The 19,787-nt window shown below is 47.4% G+C and overlaps 13 protein-coding genes and 1 non-coding gene across 14 annotated transcripts; 7 read left to right on the top strand and 7 right to left on the bottom strand.

The window, feature by feature from the left end:
- Window positions 1-3: 3 nt before the first annotated feature.
- ASPWEDRAFT_119067 (tellurite-resistance/dicarboxylate transporter family protein) lies at window positions 4-1,155 on the bottom strand (the record flags this gene model as incomplete). The annotated part of the gene is made up of 1 exon (XM_040828873.1): window positions 4-1,155. One exon carries the CDS (start codon window positions 1,153-1,155, stop codon window positions 4-6), a length of 1,152 nt encoding a protein of 383 aa, XP_040684561.1.
- A 69-nt stretch (window positions 1,156-1,224) lies between these two features.
- Window positions 1,225-2,716, bottom strand: ASPWEDRAFT_746495 (alpha/beta hydrolase). Its single transcript, XM_040839498.1, has 2 exons — window positions 1,696-2,716; window positions 1,225-1,652 (listed from the first exon to the last, which is right to left on the bottom strand). Exons 1-2 carry the CDS (start codon window positions 2,378-2,380, stop codon window positions 1,327-1,329), a joined length of 1,011 nt encoding a protein of 336 aa, XP_040684560.1. The 5' UTR covers window positions 2,381-2,716; the 3' UTR covers window positions 1,225-1,326.
- fma-AT (acetyltransferase fmaC) lies at window positions 2,565-3,773 on the bottom strand. Its single transcript, XM_040836372.1, has 2 exons — window positions 3,224-3,773; window positions 2,565-3,172 (listed from the first exon to the last, which is right to left on the bottom strand). Exons 1-2 carry the CDS (start codon window positions 3,720-3,722, stop codon window positions 3,012-3,014), a joined length of 660 nt encoding a protein of 219 aa, XP_040684559.1. The 5' UTR covers window positions 3,723-3,773; the 3' UTR covers window positions 2,565-3,011.
- Window positions 3,745-4,967, top strand: ASPWEDRAFT_162454 (uncharacterized protein). Its single transcript, XM_040829829.1, has 2 exons — window positions 3,745-4,475; window positions 4,524-4,967. The coding sequence occupies exons 1-2, from the start codon at window positions 3,889-3,891 to the stop codon at window positions 4,798-4,800; spliced, it is 864 nt and encodes a 287-aa protein (XP_040684558.1). The 5' UTR covers window positions 3,745-3,888; the 3' UTR covers window positions 4,801-4,967.
- Window positions 4,895-4,966, bottom strand: ASPWEDRAFT_t176. Its single transcript has one exon. It is a non-coding gene; the product is annotated as a tRNA-Met (tRNA).
- Window positions 4,968-5,240: 273 nt separating the features above from the next.
- Window positions 5,241-5,834, top strand: ASPWEDRAFT_175985 (uncharacterized protein; the record flags this gene model as incomplete). Its single annotated transcript, XM_040831442.1, has 1 exon — window positions 5,241-5,834. One exon carries the CDS (start codon window positions 5,241-5,243, stop codon window positions 5,832-5,834), a length of 594 nt encoding a protein of 197 aa, XP_040684557.1.
- Window positions 5,835-5,881: 47 nt separating this feature from the next.
- Window positions 5,882-6,464, bottom strand: ASPWEDRAFT_119957 (uncharacterized protein; the record flags this gene model as incomplete). Its single annotated transcript, XM_040828958.1, has 4 exons — window positions 5,882-5,999; window positions 6,050-6,200; window positions 6,245-6,304; window positions 6,350-6,464. 4 exons carry the CDS (start codon window positions 6,462-6,464, stop codon window positions 5,882-5,884), a joined length of 444 nt encoding a protein of 147 aa, XP_040684556.1.
- Window positions 6,465-7,099: 635 nt separating this feature from the next.
- On the top strand, window positions 7,100-8,366 carry ASPWEDRAFT_175983 (uncharacterized protein; the record flags this gene model as incomplete). The annotated part of the gene is made up of 5 exons (XM_040831441.1): window positions 7,100-7,471; window positions 7,516-7,579; window positions 7,629-7,931; window positions 7,981-8,103; window positions 8,146-8,366. The coding sequence occupies 5 exons, from the start codon at window positions 7,100-7,102 to the stop codon at window positions 8,364-8,366; spliced, it is 1,083 nt and encodes a 360-aa protein (XP_040684555.1).
- Window positions 8,367-8,543: 177 nt separating this feature from the next.
- Window positions 8,544-9,308, top strand: ASPWEDRAFT_175982 (uncharacterized protein; the record flags this gene model as incomplete). The annotated part of the gene is made up of 1 exon (XM_040831440.1): window positions 8,544-9,308. The coding sequence occupies one exon, from the start codon at window positions 8,544-8,546 to the stop codon at window positions 9,306-9,308; it is 765 nt and encodes a 254-aa protein (XP_040684554.1).
- Window positions 9,309-9,678: 370 nt separating this feature from the next.
- ASPWEDRAFT_31579 (polysaccharide lyase family 26 protein) lies at window positions 9,679-12,327 on the bottom strand (the record flags this gene model as incomplete). Its single annotated transcript, XM_040833563.1, has 1 exon — window positions 9,679-12,327. One exon carries the CDS (start codon window positions 12,325-12,327, stop codon window positions 9,679-9,681), a length of 2,649 nt encoding a protein of 882 aa, XP_040684553.1.
- A 533-nt stretch (window positions 12,328-12,860) lies between these two features.
- ASPWEDRAFT_746482 (putative MFS transporter) lies at window positions 12,861-14,534 on the top strand (the record flags this gene model as incomplete). The annotated part of the gene is made up of 1 exon (XM_040839497.1): window positions 12,861-14,534. One exon carries the CDS (start codon window positions 12,861-12,863, stop codon window positions 14,532-14,534), a length of 1,674 nt encoding a protein of 557 aa, XP_040684552.1.
- A 146-nt stretch (window positions 14,535-14,680) lies between these two features.
- On the top strand, window positions 14,681-15,898 carry ASPWEDRAFT_118891 (TauD/TfdA dioxygenase family protein; the record flags this gene model as incomplete). Its single annotated transcript, XM_040828857.1, has 4 exons — window positions 14,681-15,311; window positions 15,358-15,479; window positions 15,524-15,755; window positions 15,801-15,898. 4 exons carry the CDS (start codon window positions 14,681-14,683, stop codon window positions 15,896-15,898), a joined length of 1,083 nt encoding a protein of 360 aa, XP_040684551.1.
- A 214-nt stretch (window positions 15,899-16,112) lies between these two features.
- On the top strand, window positions 16,113-17,839 carry ASPWEDRAFT_119811 (putative rhamnogalacturonase; the record flags this gene model as incomplete). Its single annotated transcript, XM_040828940.1, has 7 exons — window positions 16,113-16,542; window positions 16,586-16,664; window positions 16,707-16,914; window positions 16,960-17,094; window positions 17,138-17,351; window positions 17,399-17,704; window positions 17,751-17,839. The coding sequence occupies 7 exons, from the start codon at window positions 16,113-16,115 to the stop codon at window positions 17,837-17,839; spliced, it is 1,461 nt and encodes a 486-aa protein (XP_040684550.1).
- ASPWEDRAFT_44852 (glutathione S-transferase family protein) lies at window positions 17,775-18,664 on the bottom strand. The gene has a single exon (XM_040836371.1). It carries the CDS (start codon window positions 18,552-18,554, stop codon window positions 17,889-17,891), a length of 666 nt encoding a protein of 221 aa, XP_040684549.1. The 5' UTR covers window positions 18,555-18,664; the 3' UTR covers window positions 17,775-17,888.
- Window positions 18,665-19,787: the final 1,123 nt, after the last annotated feature.

Genomic DNA, 19,787 nt, shown 5'->3' with positions numbered 1-19,787 from the left:
GCATCAACTCTCATGTATCTCCTCCGGCCATAGTAGTCTCCTCGTATAAACACCCCAAACATGTGCACCCCCAACAAATAACCACATCGCCACCTGTAAGATAGTCAAGATACTCGACACCCACAAGATGGCATTAGATTCCAGTGCCTGTCCGATCTTGATAATCGCGAGGATAAACCCTGTATTCGGGAAGACCATACTCCACCACGCTAACGAGATGCCCATTTCCCCTTTCCCGTGTAAGTTGCATGCGGACAGGGTACTTAGTGCTGCGATGCAGAAGAAGAAAAACGCCATCGTCCACATGAATACTGCTGTCAGTGTGGCTAGTACTACGGCGATGTCGGCCGTTGATACTGCGGTGTTTGCTCTGGGGGCGTCGAATGCAGAGATAATATACTGCTCTGGAAATTTCGTTGTCGCTTCGCTTGCCATGCCGATTATGGCGATGGAAGTGAAGCTTGGCGGGCCTACGGCGATGAACATTTCAGGTCGCTCGGATGGTTTCGGTAAGCCTGATTTGTTCAGTCGGTAGACGAACTCGGCGTAGATGAAAAGAGACATGAGGAAACCGAAGCCTTGTAGAGTCGTTCCACCAAAGAGGATGGGGATGGCTTGGACGGGTGGTTCTCCAGATACGACGATAGATGCCATCGTGCCACATAGCATTGCTGGGAAGGAAGGTAATAGTCGGACGAGGGCAAATGGTTGTCGACTGGCCATTTTGACAGAATAAAGATACCAATTCTGGATGACGGCGAAGAAGATCGACACGGCGGCGTAGATCCAGAAGAGAACGCGGAGGGCAACGTTGAGCCATGGACCGCAGGAGGAGGTACCATATGATGCGATTCCCATGATGATGGTTGCGATGGCGAGGATGGCGGTTGCCAGGAAATGCGATTCATTCGGATCTTGGAGAGAGGCTTTTAGAGAGGATGGATCAGAGGTGAATCGGATAACCATGGCCGTGCATATTGAGAGGAACAGAACCAGATTGAAGATGAAGAATATCTTTCCAATGGTCTGCAGGCCTGTGAATTGATGCGGTGTCTGATGCAGCAGAAGGGCAATGCCCCCCGTGCTCATCGAACTGGCATACCAGCCCCAGGACACTTGGCAGATGCGCTGCCTCAGCCATACTTTTTCTTTCATTCTGTATCAATTGAAGTCGATGTAAAATTGGAGTCAATGCAAGATAAATTCAGGTAAAGAAAATGCATTGTTCTATGACGTTATGATCCGAGGCATAACTTGATTCGATAAAAGTGGGTCTGTATCACCACTACAATATAACATCATCTGAATCTCATATCAAGATAATTATTAAATATCAGAATACGCCAAATGCCCCAAATCCCTCCCCACCTGTTTCGTGGCCGCCATCGCATCCTCACTCCACGGCGCCATCTGCAAGAAACCATGCGGGAGACTTTCAAAATGCCGCCAGACAACCGGATTGCCGGCATCTTGCAGTTTCGATGCGTATTCTACTCCGACGTCGCGAAGAGGATCGAATCCATTCGTGTATACTGCTGCTGTAGGTAGATTCTGGAGTGAAGTCGCAGGTTGCATTCCGGGTGATATATACGGATGTGAAGGGGGGACTCCGCGTGGGAGATAGTGGTCTGCAAAGGAGAATATTCCATTGCCTGTTTATTAGTATAAAGCAAATAAAAGGATGGAATGCCTTACACTCGAGATAAAAGCCAGAATGATTCTCCTCGGCCGCTTTCGTATCAAACGGTACTCGTGCTTCAGGGTATAACAAGATCTGCGCATGCAACGGCTTCATCTTCGCCTTTTCATCTCTCAGCATCAACGACAGAGCAGCAGTCATATTCCCTCCAGCACTATCGCCCCCTCCACAGACTCTCTTCGGATTGACGCCTCGTTCTTTCCCACCCCCATTCTGAACCCATTCAACGACCGTTTTATATTCGTCCAGCTGAGTCGGAAACTTCCACTCCGGCGCCAATCGATACTCCACCGCATACACCTGTACACCACTTTCCTCTGCTAGAATGCGACATCCATTCTCAAACTCATCCACTGTGCCGACCGTATATCCCCCGCCATGGAAATAGATTAATGCAGCTGAATCGCGGCCTCGTTGGCGGTCTCTACTGCTGGAGGGATAAAAAATCCGAATTGGAATCGTACCGTGTGGTCCGCGAATAGCAGTGTGTTCAATACGATCAATCGGAGCATGGAGCGATGCTCGAAGGGTGTGGAACCCAAATATTTGAGAGTGATGCTGTCGCTCGCGGAGAAAGTCTGGACCACCGAGATGGAGATTGGGATTGTCGGAGAGGAAGTTTTGGATTTGAGGGTCGAGGGTGGAGCGAGTGGCTGTTTGGGGGATGCAGTTTTCAAACATTTTGATTATTTATTGTATGTGAAGCTATTATGCTGGGCTCGTTGCGGTTAAAAGTTATAGATGGGATTCGGGCGACGTCATAGCATGGTAATATCTACGCTTATCAGATATCAAGATTTACAGTAGATCCTACCACAGAAGAGATGGATCTAATATAAACTCCTCAAATCCTTGGTTCTATCGCCCACACGCGATGTATATCGGATATATGGTTGATTAGAATGGCCAGTCACCATAACTCTAATGGATCTTAGGATATCATCATAACGCTAACGCTAAAGCAACTCTAGTATTCATAAGAGGGGATATATAGAAAATAAAAATCTAACTAACATCTACGAACAAAGATGCTCTTCCAAAAACCTCGTCTGGGTCTGGACATTCCGCTCAAAGTTTGACCCCGAATAAGCACCGAAATGGCCGCCGGGAAGGATCTGCAGTTGTTTAGGCTCTAGGGCACGAGAATATGCTTCCAGTGCGAGATATGTTGGTGTGACACAGTCATCGCGAGCAACAGTCATCAGCAGTGGTGTTGGAGAGATAAGTTGAATATGTGAAGAGGGGATGTATGAGCGGAATCCCTCGAGTCTAAGATATCAGAGAGATTAGTTCTGTAAATGAATGGATGGACTCACGTTTTTACAGTTACTTCATTCTGCCAGGTGCTCTTTTCTTCCCAGCTGGAGAAGAATTTATAACTATCCGGCGAAGGGAGAGCAGATGGTTTATTGGGATCGATGTCCACGACGGAGAGAGAGCCCGGTGGTTGTCCAGCAGCTCGATCAAGACGGTCTATCATGGTTAGACGGACTCTTCAACACTGGTATAATCTTATAGACTCACCCTGTTGAAACAACAAATTCAAAGCATCGAGAAAATCCGGCCTCACGACACGGTGAAACGTCGCCCAGCCATCCACCAACGGAATCTGGCTCAGAACAGACTTGACTCTTCGGTCAACAGCCCCAACATACAACACATTTCCACCACTAAACGAAGTCCCCCAGATGCCGATCTTATCTGCGTCGACGTCATCGCGAGATTGCGCGTAGGTAATCGCATCAGACAGATCACTATTCTGCTCCGCGGGAATAATCTCCTGGCGAGGCTGGCCTTCTTTGGTGTCGCTTTCGCCGAAGCCGCGATTATCGTAGACGAGACAGTGGAGCGGCAGGTTTGAAGCGAAATGTCTGGCGAATGTAGCTATATCCATTTCTTTAACTGCGGAGAAGCCGGGGCTGAGGACGAGACAGGGCAGTTCGGATGAACTGGCGGTGCTGCTGAAAAACCATCCTCGCAGAGTGACGCCGTCGGCGGTTTGGAAGGAGATGGACTCCGTCATTTTTAGTTTGTTGTTTTGTTTTATTGTATCTTATTCAGATTTTAGTGCAAGACACCGGGTTATAACTAATGTGGAATAGCTGCATGGTGAGGTGGCAGTGCCCCTCGATTATAATTACCCCGCTTGCTCCCACCATCTCTTCGTCTATACGAGAATCATCCTCGCCATGGCAGATCTCTCGGGAAAAGTCGCTCTCGTCACCGGTGGAGGGTCGGGCATCAATCTGGCCTTTACTAGACTGCTTATCGAAGCCGGGTGTAAAGTGCTCATCGCCGATCTAGGCCTGCACGCACAAGCCGAAGAATGGATCGCCTCTATAGAATCCGACGCTGAAAAACGCGCCCGCGTCCACTTCCACAAAACAGATGTGACAGAATGGGCGCAACTTACGGCTGCATTCGAGGCGTGTGCCGAGAAATTCGGGACCAAGGCGCCTGATATCGTGGTGCCGGGAGCGGGGGTGTTTGAGCCGACGACGAATTCGTTCTGGGGCGATAACGATACCGACTCGCGGTTTAAGGTGTTTGATATTGACCTCGTGCATCCGGTGAAGCTGTCACGGATGGCGATATCGCGGCTGCGAGAGGCGAAGAAGCCCGGGGCGATCGTGCATGTCTCGAGCGTGGCGGGGCAGTTTGCGTCGCTCTCGGCGCCGCTGTATTGCATCGCCAAGCATGGGATCAACGCGTTTGTTTGGGCGATGGCTTCGCTTGAGGAGATGTGCGGGATTCGCGTAGTTGCTGTGGCTCCTGAGTACCTCTCTCTTTCCTTCTTTGATGGATATAGCTGATGTGATGATAGCGCCACAAAGAGTCCGCTATACAACGAGAGTGCACTAGCAACACAACTGGCGGCTGCAAATTATAGCGTGCTTGAAACCGAGACGGTCGCAGAAGCCATGTTCGCGGTGATGACGCAGAAGGAGACATACAAGGGAGGAACAGTGCTGGAGGTGTGCCATCCAACAGACTGGCGGGTGGTGAACCGGTTGAACGATCCAGGGCCACAGGGACTGCCGGCGAATGTGCGTAGCAAGCAGATAGAGATGGTGGGACGTGTGTTGAAGGTGGATGAATGATCAGGATTGAGCTGAAAGTATTTTGATTATAGTTAAATAAGAGTACTATTTTGTCTATTTGGACAGGACAGAAAAAGAAAAAGAAAAAAGAAAGTAGCATGTCCTCGTTTCGATCGAGGGACCTTCGGGTTATGAGCCCGACGCTCTTCCCCTGAGCTAACATGCTGGGGTTGTTGAAATAGCAACATAATTTAAACTTATAACCCAGCACGGGATAATAATACCAACACCTGCTGTATATCCTTATCTATTTAATGTTTATTTCCCTGTTATTGAAGGCTGCTGCATTCTAACTATTGAGCGATTTATTCACATAACATAATTGCGGCCTGCACTGCTGCCTGTTATCCCCCGCGTCTACCCCGCACGGTTATATACATCCATCCATCTCCGCCATCTATTCTCCTCATCACAACAAACCATCAACAATCATAGCAACAATGGAACCAACACCAACTCTCCAAACTCGCCTCGACCAAATCCAATCCTTCAACCTCTCAGCTTCCATAAAAGCCCTCGCTGAACTCACCCCAAACCTCACCTCCTCCATCACACCCACCGGCGACCGTCTCATCTCCCACTTCGCATACCCAGGCACAGCCAATCTCGATCTCCTCGCCAAGTTCTTCCTGAAAAGCGGTAAAAATTGCGCAAGGGAAAATGCAAGTCTGGAAACTCGTCTGCTGCATCACTCGATGGACCCGATCTTCTACGTTCTCTACTGCGGGACGGAAAATGCGTTCCGAGAGTCGGGTATTGAGGGAAATTACTCCACCGAGCTCGGGGGTTGCTGCGCGCATTGCAGTGGTGAGCCGGCGGCTGTGATTCCGGACCAGATGGCGGATGGGGAGGCGCTGTTTTTCGAAGAGGAGCATTATAATCGACTTTGGGGGGATCAGGAGTCTCTCGGGATGAGGGTTTCCTGGCCAAATGGGGTGAGGGGGGAGACGTGGTTGAGAGCGTCGAGGGAGCAGGTTGAAGATGCTATTGCGAGAAATGCGGAGGGGAGTGCTGCTTCTCAGGCTATGCTGTAGTTGTGTTGATTTTATTTTACAAAGACTATATCTAATATACATCTTGTTTAAGAGCAGCTGCTGCTTCCAGCGACAAAGGTTCCATCCGAGTTCTCGCAGCCACAGGTTCCGTCGTCAGGGCTCTTGATGCAGCTGGTTCCATAGCCGGAGGATTCGCCATTGTCACTGAATGCGTTAGTATTATTATTTCACAGAGATTGAATGCTAATACTTACTTCCAGAAGAAAGTCCAGCAATCGTCGTCGCTGTCGGTCATCTCACTGTCTGTAGGGGCAGTGCAAGTATAGGCCTTGCAGGTTCCGTACGGAGCGCCGTGAGATGAATCGTACTGGTGGTCAGTCACGAAGACAGCAAATGTTTGGGTTTCTATTCTGTCAGTGAGGATCGGAAGAGGAGAAAAGATGGCATACCCGATGTTCTGGTATTGTGGGAACATTCAGCAGCCTGAATGGCAGTCGATGTTTTGGCCGCTGTATATATGAGCTTCATTCTTCACCAGATAGCAGATGACATACGATCGCAGTTGACCTTCCCAGGGCATTTTCCCTTGGTGTTAGACGATGCCGGGTCGAGAGTTGCAGCTGCAAGACCAGCAAGAGCAAGACCGAGGAGATACTTGGCAGAAACCATTTTGAGTACGAAGAGTGAAGATGAGATACTCCGATGAAGATAGGAGATGGTCGATACCTATATATGGGTGAAAGTGAGACATTTAGCTTTCTCAAACAATCATCTCCGCTTTATCCCGTCTAGCTAGTTTCATATTTTGGTCGTGGATCAACATGATTCTAGACTTTGGGAGTTTTTGACTTGTTTATGAGTCGATTTATGGTGTAGATTAAGGGGTGTTTGAGGTTGGATCCACTTTATATCATGCCACGCAATGCTTAATAGGAGTAGTATAGCTAACATATCGATCGGAAATAGTTGTTTATAAATATAGTTTATAGAAATAGTTTATATGAGTGTAAATAACCTTAAATTATTCAAGAAATCTATGGATTAATTTTGTTAATTAACCACTCTGCTATAGTACTGCTAGATAATTATCTATTACACGTCCTATGAACAACATTTATTATCTGTCTATCTGCCTGATGGATGTCGAATATTATCGAACCATCAACTATATATTGATTTATGGGCATAATATTTCTGTCATGCATGACTAACAATGCACGATGGCTTCATACACAATGGCGATGGTGTCATCGAGATCATATAAAGCAGTTTCCCCTCACAAATACAAAAACACCCACATCACCATGTCTACTGGATTCGAGCCATTCTCTGTCCCTGGAGCGCAAATCGTCCACGGAAATGAATTCCCATACGGTCTTCGAGTAAAATCAACCAACAAAGACATACCAATTGAAGACTCGGTCAATGCGATAACCTCCCTATCCGAATCCGGCCAACTATCGCAGCTTCTCCAGAAACATGGCGCCGTAGTGATCAGCGGCATCGGCCATCCCTCTGCAGACAGCTTTGCAAAGCTAATTAACGCAGCTGAAAAGGGCAGAGGATCGTATCCTTTTGTACAGATTGGATTGGCTGGGAAGCGGAACGTCGTGGGAGAGAATGTGTGGACTGCGAATGAAGGGCCACCAGATCGGAGGTTCTATCAGCATAATGAGGTGAGTTTATTATTGTATATGGTGGTTTAGCTCTGATTGGATAGTATTCGCGGTATACTCGGTTTCCGGCGAATATACACTTTTATTGCGAGAAGAGAGCAGATGAAGGTATTCCCTCTCGCCCGTTTCTTTTGGTGTCTTTGATTCATAAATATAGGCGGAGCAACACCCATCGCCCACAGCGCCCTAGTCTTCGGAAAAGTCCAAGAAGCAGTCCCCGAACTGGTTGAAAACATCCGCCAACGCGGTCTCGCCATGAAAATGGCATTTCGCAGCCCGGGGAACGAAGGAAAAGGAAACGAATTCAACTGGGCTGGGGAGTACAGCTTTGGACAGGAATTCCAGCCAGACGATGACCTTGCGACGAGAAAAGCCAAGGTTGAGGTGCAAGTGCGGAAACTTACGGAGCATTTCAAGTGGGATGAGGATGATAGTTTGGAGTTGACGCAGTTTATCCCTGGTGGGTATATCCAAGGTGATGAGTGATGTTTTATGCTGAGAGAGGACAGGTATTCGACGTGCACCTGACAGTGGACGTCCCGTCTGGTTTAACGGGTTGGTTGGACGATTCGGAATGACGAGGGATATTGGGGCTCTTGATCCGCCTTATATTGGACGGGATGGGATGACATGTAAGCTTTATTGTTGTTATGCTGTGCTATGCTAATGTGTAGATCTCCCATGTGATTACGGTGATGGCACGACTATTCCTAGAGAGTATTTGGAGAGACTGGAGGAGGTTATCAGCAAGCTGGAAGTGCATCTCACTTTGGATGAAGGAGATATTCTGTTGGTGGACAACTTTCAGGCTTCACACGGTCGGATGCCGTGGAAGGGAGACCGCAGAATTCTAGTCAGCATGTGGGATGGCCAGACCCCTATTCAGGCATTCTGAAGCCTTCGTTATTGATATACTTTATGATGGAGAGTGTCATGGTGCTGCCTGTGTATAGCAAGTATCCATCCATCTCTTCACTCTTCACTCTCTATCTATTCATCTATTCTTTATTCATCTACTCATCTCTTCATCTCATAATATCACTTTACACTTGATAACTTAACAACAAGCAGCATGGCATCTCTTCATCCCATCCTTGCCATCCTTGCCATCCCAGAGCTCATCGAGCTTATCCTCCTCAACCTGGACACGCGTACTCTCCTAACCTCAGCACAAAGAGTATGCCACCAGTGGCACAAAATAATCGCCAACTCGAAGCCTCTTCAACAGGCTCTCTTTTTCGAACCCACCGAAGAAGAACACGACAAACCAAACCAAAAGAGAATACGAAACCCTTTCATCGAGAAGATCTGGCCGCAACTCTTTACCCAGTTAGGAGCCTTCAACCAAAAGAAGGATGAAGGGAACAAATATCTGCGCGAGAGCGCCAGCTGGCGGCGTATGCTCATTCAACAGCCGCCAACATCGAAAATCACCGTTGTCAACCCGGTGAACTCATCCAAGTTCATCAAGGAGAAGGCGAAACACTATGGAGAGGTGTGCTACGGCGCTCATCTCCGTATGCACGTCTTGTATGATCTCTTCAAGAAGGATGTGATCAATTTTTGCCATGAAGCGTGGACACTTTCCTCCGACGACCCAAGGTTCCACATGACGATGATGGGCAACTATTACAAGATTGTCATTTGGCAAGCACTGCAGAAGTGCGCTATTGTCGTGTTTACACCCCATGCCCAGGACATTCTTAACCCTGCGCAGTATGTTCGCAAGTTTGAGCGCTGCTATTATGCCGAGCCCGAGTTAATACAGTGGTTTAATGAATATAGGGCCAGTTACGAATGGAATGAGAAGTATGGAATTTGTATTGAGAATGTCTAGTATTGATGAGTGGTGTTTGTATTTTCATTTCTTTTTCATTCCTTGTATCCCTGATGTGTATGCTTACTCCCTTTATGTGTGTGTGTGTGCGCGTGTGTGTGATAGTCGTGTTTTAAAATAATACAATGTATACTTGACCTGTCAAAGATCAAATCCATTTGATATTGAGTATTAAGACTACACGTAGAGGCACCTGCTTACCATTAAATTCGCCACATTTCACCAGTATCTGTAAGGAAAAAATAACAGTAGACTGCAGAAGGGTGAATTTGCCACTATTGTCTGATGGATGCCTAGACACTTCTTCGTATGACGTCTTTGAAGTATCCCATGCGATAGCTACCTAATATAGCACTGTCTCACTATGATTTCATATATCTTCATGGCTCCCTAGCAATGCTAGATTCTGAATTGCAGCCAGACCATACAGAGCACTTATGTTGGTTGATATCCAGCTCGTCTCGTCAACAGCGATAGGCACTGAGCTTCCTGTAATAGCTTGACTTTCCCAGGATACGTCCGTGTAGCCATCCCCTGTATAGAATTCCTCCCAAGCACGGCGCAAGAGAGTGGAGTTATTTAGTATCTTTGCTGCATACGCAGTCAGTCTGGAATGGCCTTGACGGAGAATAAGAGATCCAAAGTCCACTCCATATCGTTCTCGCTGATCTTCTGCGCTGGCATTGAAATTGCGGCAGTAGCCCAGCCATGCCTCTTTAAATCCATCTGGTATGTCAGGCAGGTTATCGATGATCTCTGCACATATTTCGAATAACCCGAACATGGCAGATAAATGAGACACTTTGACTGTTCCTTTGTTGTCGATATCGTGAGAGGGAGAATAGATATCCCCAGTGGAAGTATTGTATAGTGCCATCCCAGTCACGAATCCATTGTGTAGTCGACCAATTCCTCTCATCGACGTAACTAACTTGCTCAATGCATCCTCCCAACCAGGAACTCTCCTCTCCCAAGCTGTAAACCAAGCAGCTGCAAAAGCAGACCAATCCGTCCCCAGTGAAATCGACACAGCATCCACAGCAGGACGATACGAATCTCTATCGCTGCGAACCTTTCTATACGGATCCAACGTTAACAACGTCCCCTCCGCATTAACCGTCTCATCCAACACATCCCCAATCCTCTCATCACCACCAGTGAGATAATAGAAAATCCGTCTATACATAGCACTCGATACACGAGCCTGTTTGCAGCTATCACTCCAATGCTGCACGCCATGGCGTGTCCCAAGCCCTTTCCACGGCCCAATATGATAGGTGTCTACCTCGCTTGTATGTCTAGTCAGAGACTCCGCTAGACGGTATACATCCTCTCGACCCGTGCGGAGAAAGTATAGCCAGAAGAAGAGATCAGGGGAGAGTTCGGAATTGTCCCATGCGTAGCCTCCAACGTCGTAGCGCCAGGTGTGTCGGTCTTCATCGTAGGTGTGCATGATGTCGCCGTGGTCCCAGAATCCGTACCAGCGACGTTGGTGGATTTGGGTGCGGTAGAAGGTGAAGAGGAAGTTGAGATTATCGTTGATGAACTTTTCTTTTGAGGATGGATTTGGTTTCATGGGGGACCAGTACTCTCCTAATGCTCGAGTATCTGCGATGTATTCAATGTCTGGAATCAAAACAGGAGGATTGCGCATGTATTCTGTCGTACTGGCCAATTCAGCTGAACTTGGCGTTTTGTCGAAAGCAAAGATATAGATCTCGTTCGTCCGGGAAATACCATATGGCGTCCCTGTACCCTCTTCCCAATCCTCGTACGTGATACGCAGCGCATCAAGCTGCTCATCATAGCTATCCTGCTGCAACCCATCATGATATGGACGAAGATCCATCACTTCTGCAGATGGACTATATAGCCACAGGGTAATCTCACCAACATCACCATTCGCATCTCTCACGTCGATACTAGTAGGATATCGCTCCCAGAAATGGCGCATACCAATCCCCAATCCCCCTCGCGATGCACCACCAAGATAGGCCAGTCCACCAGCTCGAGTACCACCGGGTATATTAACCCAGCTGTATTTTGCGCCCGTTCTCTTCTTCATAGTGTATCCGTCTGGTGACAGCTGAGAGAGGGTGTAGTCATTCCAGCACGGAATCCACTTCATATAAGACCCGACATCTTCACCCCAGGTATCTGGAGCAGGAAGGGACTGACCATCTATCTGTGCTTTGCGAATATCTATACCAGGATCTCTGCGGAGACCTGTTACTCCTTGGATGGCCTCACTAAACACACCATCAACACCGGCGAATCGAACGTGACGGTTGTATGGGCGTTCATCTTCCAGGGGAACATGGAATCGAATGCCGATTCCTTGGATAAAATCTTTCTGCGGATCGCCATCGTAGATGATAGTATGTATAACGCGAATTGCTTCCGAGTTGGAATATAGATAAAACCGTAAGATAAACGGAAGCCACGCACGATGGCCCAGATGGTGATTTCCACGAATGACCAAAACTGCTCTGATATGGCCTTGTTGCTCGATAGTCACACTTTCAATGTGGCTTTTATCTTCTCGACATTTTCCAAGCCCTGACCATTCAGTTCTGGACAAGAGGATTAAATGTCCCCTCGCACCAATACGATTTCCATGACTGTTGGTAATGCTTTTGATGACTTCATCTCCTGTGGTTGGAAACACCACGCGAACCTTGCCTGTATCAACAGTGATGGAATTTCCTAATGTGTCGTGTGCTATCTTGATTCCCACATTCTTCGTCTCTTGCGATGGTATAGCACGGATCGAATAATTGTTCGTTAAAGAATGGGTAGCTATGGCATGACCAGTCCATTTGATAGATCCATCGGGCCAGTATGCCGTAATCCACGACCGCAATGGAATCTCCCCATTATCGGTGGTACAGAGAAAAGTTATTTTACTAGGCCAGTATATTCCCCTCGGCCATGGCACTCCAAATGTCGTCCCGAAAGTAGCATTCGGTGGAGATCCGAGCCATTTGAGATGTGGTTGGTTTTCCGATATCGAAGACATTTTACTCAACTGTAGGATGGTTGAAAAAGAGAAGTTTTCGATGTCAGTGAAGTGGAAGATAGGCCATGGGAATGCTGTTGGGTAGTTGTGTTACCATCAAGAGCAGCGATGACGAGCTTGATAACCGATTCTAGATGCAGTGTCTAATATAAATTTCTCCATCAATAAGAATAAAGAATGATAAAATGATAGAACTATTATTATCGGTGGCTTTAGCTTATTACCGATGCATGTGTTGGTAAATGAGAATAAGCCCGAACTGATGCCATTCGTACTTATATGGCAACATCGCCAACTGGATTTTTTCCACATTTTAGATGGATATGATATTAAAGAATGAATTGAATGTCGTGCTTAAATATGAAACTAGTTTTAGAATAAAGGCAAATATATTAACTTCTGTCAGAGTATTCTATACTGATGCTTACACCATCTTCTGACAGGAGCACGTATGGCTGATATCAATATTCGAAGATGCTATAAAGTCATATCAATAGACACACTGCATAAAATGTTCCATATGTTTCTTCATAATGTCAAATACACAGTCTAATAAGCTGCCAGACGCAGCCAAAGATGGAACTATCATCAATCTCGCCGAACCAGAAGAGATTCAACACCAAAGCTTTCTATCTTCCTTTTTCTCGCGCAAGAAACCAGTCGACTTGGATGCCATCGCCACCACGCGGAGTGTATTCGACGACCCCAATCTAGCCCGCTACTACCTCCCTCATCCAGAATACGAAAACCGACATCGCTTCGATCCGTCAGAAAGATGGACACATCGCGAAGAAAGAGCAGTTCGACGCAAGACCGATCTGAAAATCTTCCTCTGGATTCTCGTCATGTTCTTCGGTCTTAATCTCGATCGAGGCAATCTGGGGAATGCTTCTGCGGATAACCTTCTTCCTGATTTGAATATTAATACGAACGACTACAACAACGCGCAGAACATGTATCGTATTGGCTTTCTCATTTCTGAAATCCCATCGCAGATGATCGGAAAGAGACTTGGTCCTGATCGATGGATTCCCGTGCAAATCATCCTGTGGAGTCTGGCATCTGGCGGACAGTTCTTTATCCACAATCGTGCTGGATTCTTTGCCTGTCGGTTCTTTCTTGGATTGTTCATGGGAGGGTTCATCCCTGATGCCATCTTATATCTATCCTACTTTTATAAGAAAACGGAAATGCCGCTCCGTCTGGCATTCTTCTGGTTTGTCGACTCCATGTCTGGCGTGATCGCCTCGTTCATTGCCTATGGAGTCCTGCACATGCGAGGCGTCCAAGGTCGAGCTGGATGGCGATGGTTATTCCTGATCGAAGCGTTGATCAGCTTGGTCATTGGAATTTTCAGCTTCCTATTCCTCGTTCCCAGTCCGACTCAGACTGTGACTTGGTGGAATCCAAAGGGATATTTCACTGAACGAGAGGAGAAGATCATCGTCAATCGTGTGCTTCGCGACGATCCATCGAAAGGCGACATGCATAACCGGCAGGCACTGACGCTGAAGATGCTCTGGCAAAGTGTCAAAGACTACGATTTATGGCCGATCTATCTTGTCGGTATCTTATTTGAGATTCCTACGTCGCCGCCAAAGTCGTATCTCAGTCTGTCGCTGAAAGCAATCGGATTTAGTACATTCCAGACAACATTACTGGGTATTCCGGTGACAGTCTTTGCGGCTATAAATCTACTGCTCATCACGGAATTGTCTGAACGAGTGCACCAAATCTCCCTCATTGGCATTCTAACCCAGCTCTGGTCCCTCCCGCTCCTCATCATCCTCTACCGATCAGCCAGCACCCTCTCCCACTGGGGCTTATACGCCGTCACCTTTGTTCTTCTAGGCTGGCCATCTCCCCACGCAGCCCAAGTCGGCTGGTGCTCACGCCTCAGCAACGCCGTCCGAACTCGAACCGTCAGTGCGGCACTATACAACATCACGATTCAGCTCTCTGGAATTGCATCATCGAATATCTACCGCGATGATGATAAACCGTACTACCACCGTGGAGACGAACAGTTGATTGCGATTAATATCGCGACCATCGCGGCGTATATCCTGGCCAAAGTGTACTATGTGCAGAGGAACAAGTGGAAGAGTAACCGATGGAATGCGATGAATGAGCAGGAAAAGGCAGAGTATTTGGAGACGACCAAGGATGAGGGCAATAAACGGTTGGACTTTTTGTTTGATAGTTAGATATGATGTGTGTGGTTGGTTTATATTAATTGATATCAGATGTGCTATTATGGCGTGACATTAAGTCCACCAACAGTAAGATGCCATTGCTAATAGATATAAAGACAGCAATCTACCATATTTTAATTGTCCAAGTAAATATCAAAATGACTCTTCAATTCCCTGAAAAACCTCACGGCCTCCCTCATCCAGAGTACACCACTCCTCGTGGCGTCTCTCCCCTCCACTCTGTCCGAGAAGCAGGCCTCCAATATCCCAACTACACTCCATTCAAACTCCCAAACCTCGAAGAAAAGCCGTTTACAGACCGCGGCCTGAACGCAGACCCAGCCAAAGCCAGACTCCTCAACGCAGCAACCGACATAATCCATCTCACCCCAGAAATTGGCACCGAGATAGTCGGCCTGCAACTCGCCCATCTCACAAACGACCAACGAGATGATCTCGCCCGGCTAGTCGCCGAACGAGGCGTTGTCTTCTTCCGCGACCAGCAGATGGACGTCCACGAGCAGATCTCGTTCGGGGCGTATTTTGGTGATTTGCACATTCACCAAATGGCAGGCATCATACCGGATCTGCCATGGGTGCATCCAATCTATAAAGATGAGACAGCCGTAAACGGACGATCGCATCAGATCTGGCACTCCGATGTGAGTTATGAGATTCAGCCGCCGGGATTGACGATGCTCAAGATGGATACGTTGCCTCGTGCTGGGCCTGAGGGGAGTTTGGCGGGTGGTGATACCATCTGGGCGAGTGGATATGCTTTATACGAGTGTATTTCTCCTTCCCCTTATATGTGACTATTGCTAAAAAAATATAGCTCTTTCGCCCAAGTTGAGGTCAATCCTGGAAACGCTGGAAGCCAAACACAGCGGTCTTGAACAGGCAGAGAAAGCACTCCGAACAAGTGGTTGTCTCCGACGAGATCCAATTGAAACCATTGTAAGTCAATCATCTATATAGCTGATATGATACTAATGAGAAAGCACCCCGTCGTCCGCACTCACCCCGTCACAAACTGGAAAACGCTGTACGTCAACGAAAATTTCACCAAAGAGATCGTCGGACTCGAAAAACGCATCGGGGACGCCATTCTCGACACCCTCTATCGCACCATTGCCGAGGGATATGAATTCCAGGTTCGGTGGAAGTGGACAGAGAATGCAGTTGCGATTTGGGATAACCGGGCCACTTTTCATACGGGCATTTTTGACTACTGTAAGTTTTCTGTCTATACGTGATGTGAGAGGTGCTGATGAATAGTTCCCCATCTTCGACATGGGCTGCGGGTTGCTCCCCAGGCTGAACGGCCGTATTTCGATCCAGAGTCGAAAACGAGGAGGGAGAGTCTGGAGAAATAGTTCTAGCTGATATATACTAGATGTCGCAATTCATATTCCAACATCATAAAGTAGTCTTATCAATTGTCTCATTCACTTTAAGATGAGCTCATAGAATATGCATATTGACATTAATTAATCGCGTCACCATCCTTGACCATGCCATCGGTCCAGCCCGACATAGAAACCTATAAATCCCTAGAATCTCTTCAAAAATGACTCAATCATCATCGCAATGTATCTCCTCACTCTCCTCTTTTCCACCCTCGCGACCGCCCAACTCATCGGCCCCGTCGGCCCAACAACCTCCCTCTCCGCCAAAACCATCGAGTGCAACATCCTCGACTATGGGGGCGTAGCAGACAACAGCACCGATATCTCAACCGCCCTCGAGTCAACATTCAATGACTGCGTCCGCACAAACCCCGGAAGCCGCCTCATCGTCCCCGAAGGCGAATATCTCATCAACCGTGGTGTTGTGCTGAGCAATGCTACCAACTGGGCATTCCAGCTAGATGGCCTCATCACCGCTGCGTATGGAGGGAATTGGAATATTGACCGTGCGTTGATCCTTGAAGGTTATGCCGGGGTGGATGTTTTGAATGCCACTATCAATGGGGAAGGTGACCAAAAGTTTTTGTTAGATGTGTTGGTTATTGTTAATGGTGAGTGCCATATTCATCCTTTATACTGTGTCTAACAAAGCAGCCGTCGACTTTGAATTCTACTCGTCCAACGGTCTGGGTGCCTTTCAAGGCCAGGGATATCTATATCGTAATCTGAACAAGTACGTCTCTTACACATCACGCTGTCGATGCTGACAATATAGTACCGACCGACCTCGTCTTGTGCGACTGATATCGCCCACGAATGCATCAGTCCATGACTTGATTCTCGTGGACAGTCCTAAGTTCCATATTATTCTGGACTTTGCAGTCAATGTTGAAGCATATCATCTTACTATCCGCGGTGCCAATCTAGGTAGCTACGATGGTCTTGATGCGATTGGGACGAATTATTACATTCATGACAATGAGGTATGTCTTTACTTATCTATGTATAGGATCATTCTAATATAGCAGGTGACAAACCGCGATGAATGCGTCTCGGTAAAAAGCCCCTCTCACCACGCTCTGATTGAGAACCTCGTCTGTAACCAGGCAGGCTCTGGTATCTCCATTGGGAGTTTGAATGTATCTGCGGAAATATCCAACATTGTAAGTCTTCGTAAGCTACTATCGAATATCGCTGACTGTTTAGGTCGCTCGAAACATAAGCATCATCCAAGGAAACAACATTGCCTTTATAAAAACCTACCCTGGTGGATCTGGATATGTGACGAACATCACCTTTGACAACTTCCGTTCAAAAGCGAGTCTATACGGGCTGAATATCAACCAATACTGGCAGAATACTTATGAGCCTGATACCGGGGCTGTCACTCTATCTAATCTCGTTTTTAGGAATTTCTCCGGTATGTCTTCAGCTACCACATATCTATCTATCTAGCTAACAATGTAGGCTCCGTCGCTGATGGCGCCAAACGACCACCTCTGTACTTCATCGGAAACGACCTCACGTACGTCACCAACGTCACAGTCGAAGACTTCTCTGTCTGGACCGAGTCCGGAGATTTCGTCGTCAACAAAATCAACAACATCTTCGGCACAGGCGATGACTCGTATGGAGAGAACAACGGCATCAGTTCGCTGGCAGCCGGAGAAACGCCCCACACTTATACGAGCTCGTACACAATCACGGCATCGCCGACTTCATGGACTGCGCCGCCTTCTCCAGCGTGGGCTGCTCCTAGCACTGGATATGGAAGTAAGTATTCTATCCTTATTATGTTTTGATGTTTGCTAAGAATTAGCTGCGTCTCCTATTCCGGTTTATTCTCCTGCGCCGTTGTGGAGGGCTGGTGGTGTTGATTATGATTTGCATTATTGGGGGAGCTTTTAATCATATCGCTACATCAGCATGATGATGGTCAACTGTATATACAGATCAATCAGAAGAACGTATCCTGGGGAATCCCATCAAGAACCGGCCTCAAATCCGGATCGCCCTTCTTCATTGCCCTTTGATACGCTTCCCTCTTCCCAACCCGGTCCAAATAAGCCATGATATTCGGAAACTCCTCCAAACTATACGGCAAAAACAACCGCATCGTAGTCAGCGAGAAAACCATCATGATATCCGCCCCGGTCAGCTCATTCCCAGCGAGATACTCAAACTCGCCTAGCCGCTTATCCATCCCGCTCAAGCCGATCTGGAATCGATTGCGCATGATAAGCTGTCCTGGATCGTCGGGGGAGATTTTCGCAAACTCCGCAAACACCATCGTGGTGATGGTGGGCTGGACGCTGCCATTCGCGTGGTGGAACCAGAAGAGGTAGTCTGCGTAGTTGGGTTGATCGGGTTTGATCACCAGCTTCCCATTGCCGTACTTGGAGAGGATGTATTCCACGATAGCGCCGGATTCGGCGAGGGCGAGTTCGCCATCTTGGATGACGGGGGCGGTGCCGGACCAGTGGATGTTGCGGTATGGCTCTGGGGCTGAAAGGGTCGGTTCGCGGGCGTAGACTTTCAGCTCGTATGGGATGTTGAGTTCTTCGCAGAGCCAGATGATGCGCTCGGATTGGGAGCGCTTGAGGTGGTGGACTGTTAGGGTCATTTTGATTGTTGATTGATGTTGATGGGTGGATTCAAGCTGATTTATCAATGGCTGTCGTACTTATGCATGGCGGGGTGCTGTAATCGGAGCCATAATATCCGGATATCCGGACTATTCGGAACGGATCCTTGCTCCACCGGAGACAACAAGAGCAGAGTATATTACTGGTTATATTCCTAGTCTGATATATCACAATTAGGGACTTCCTGCAGATTGAGTTGAAATGAACCGTTAGGAATAGATTTCCACTGAATAAACCCATGGCTGGCCTGATGGTGTGTTTGCACTGTTTGATATTCCATCTCCACTGATCTTTGAGAACACAAATGATATCCTTGGAGCGGGGCGTGAGCTAAATTTCGAGTCTTGTTAGGGCGCTTGCTTCACTGGTTCTGCTCGAGCCTTGGTTGATTGGGGCTAGAAATGTATCGGTGTCTATATATATATTCCATTAGGAAGGTGGATGCCAAAATATAAGATAAAAGGGCAACTTACTATGCTCTGGGGTATTTTTTTACGCATCTCTTCACGAGAATATTGAGGCCGAGGCCACAGGTCAAGCACCGCCAGAATGGAGATCACGATTTGCAAGAATTATTTCCCTCTCAAGATCCAGCTAGACACTACATGCAGATGACAATGATAATAAGAGTCTGTAAATAGCAGACTCAGTCTAGCATGGATAATCCGTGTCAGTTGCATGCGCAGTGCCAGTTGTTCAAACCATAGCCTAACCAACCACAACAAAGCCAGATACAGCGTGCGGGGTTATTAGACTCGTCAATTTCCCGGACCCAACATATCTGATTGGCTTTGATTGGATAATACTCCGTGCCTCCAAATAATATCGAGAGGCTCTACTCGTAGATAGCTGATAGATGGCCCGTCTGAGCCCCGAACCTTGGGCAGAATGAATGAGTGTGCCAACTCAGTCGGCTTAGCATAACTATTAATACGACTGAGACTCGTATTAATCTGGCAACTGTCAATGGCCAGTTTAAGGAACAAGGCTGCATGCGGATCCGACACTTTGGGTTGGTGCATAAACTAGTGGCACCTAAACAAGCTATTTATCCCTAGTGGAAAAGGCGCGAGGATCGGAAAATAGTGATTGCTCACAGTCGAAGAAGTGGACATATACTGTTTTGAAATCTAATAGTTGGAAGACTATTTCTCAAATTCACCCCTAGATTATGTTTATTTCTAATAGAGGATTTCTCAATGGAGGAGCAT

The sequence above is a fragment of the Aspergillus wentii genome (assembly GCF_001890725.1).
Source record: "Aspergillus wentii DTO 134E9 unplaced genomic scaffold ASPWEscaffold_8, whole genome shotgun sequence".
Lineage (NCBI taxonomy): Eukaryota > Fungi > Ascomycota > Eurotiomycetes > Eurotiales > Aspergillaceae > Aspergillus > Aspergillus wentii.
This window is presented reverse-complemented; position numbering and strand designations above follow the sequence as displayed.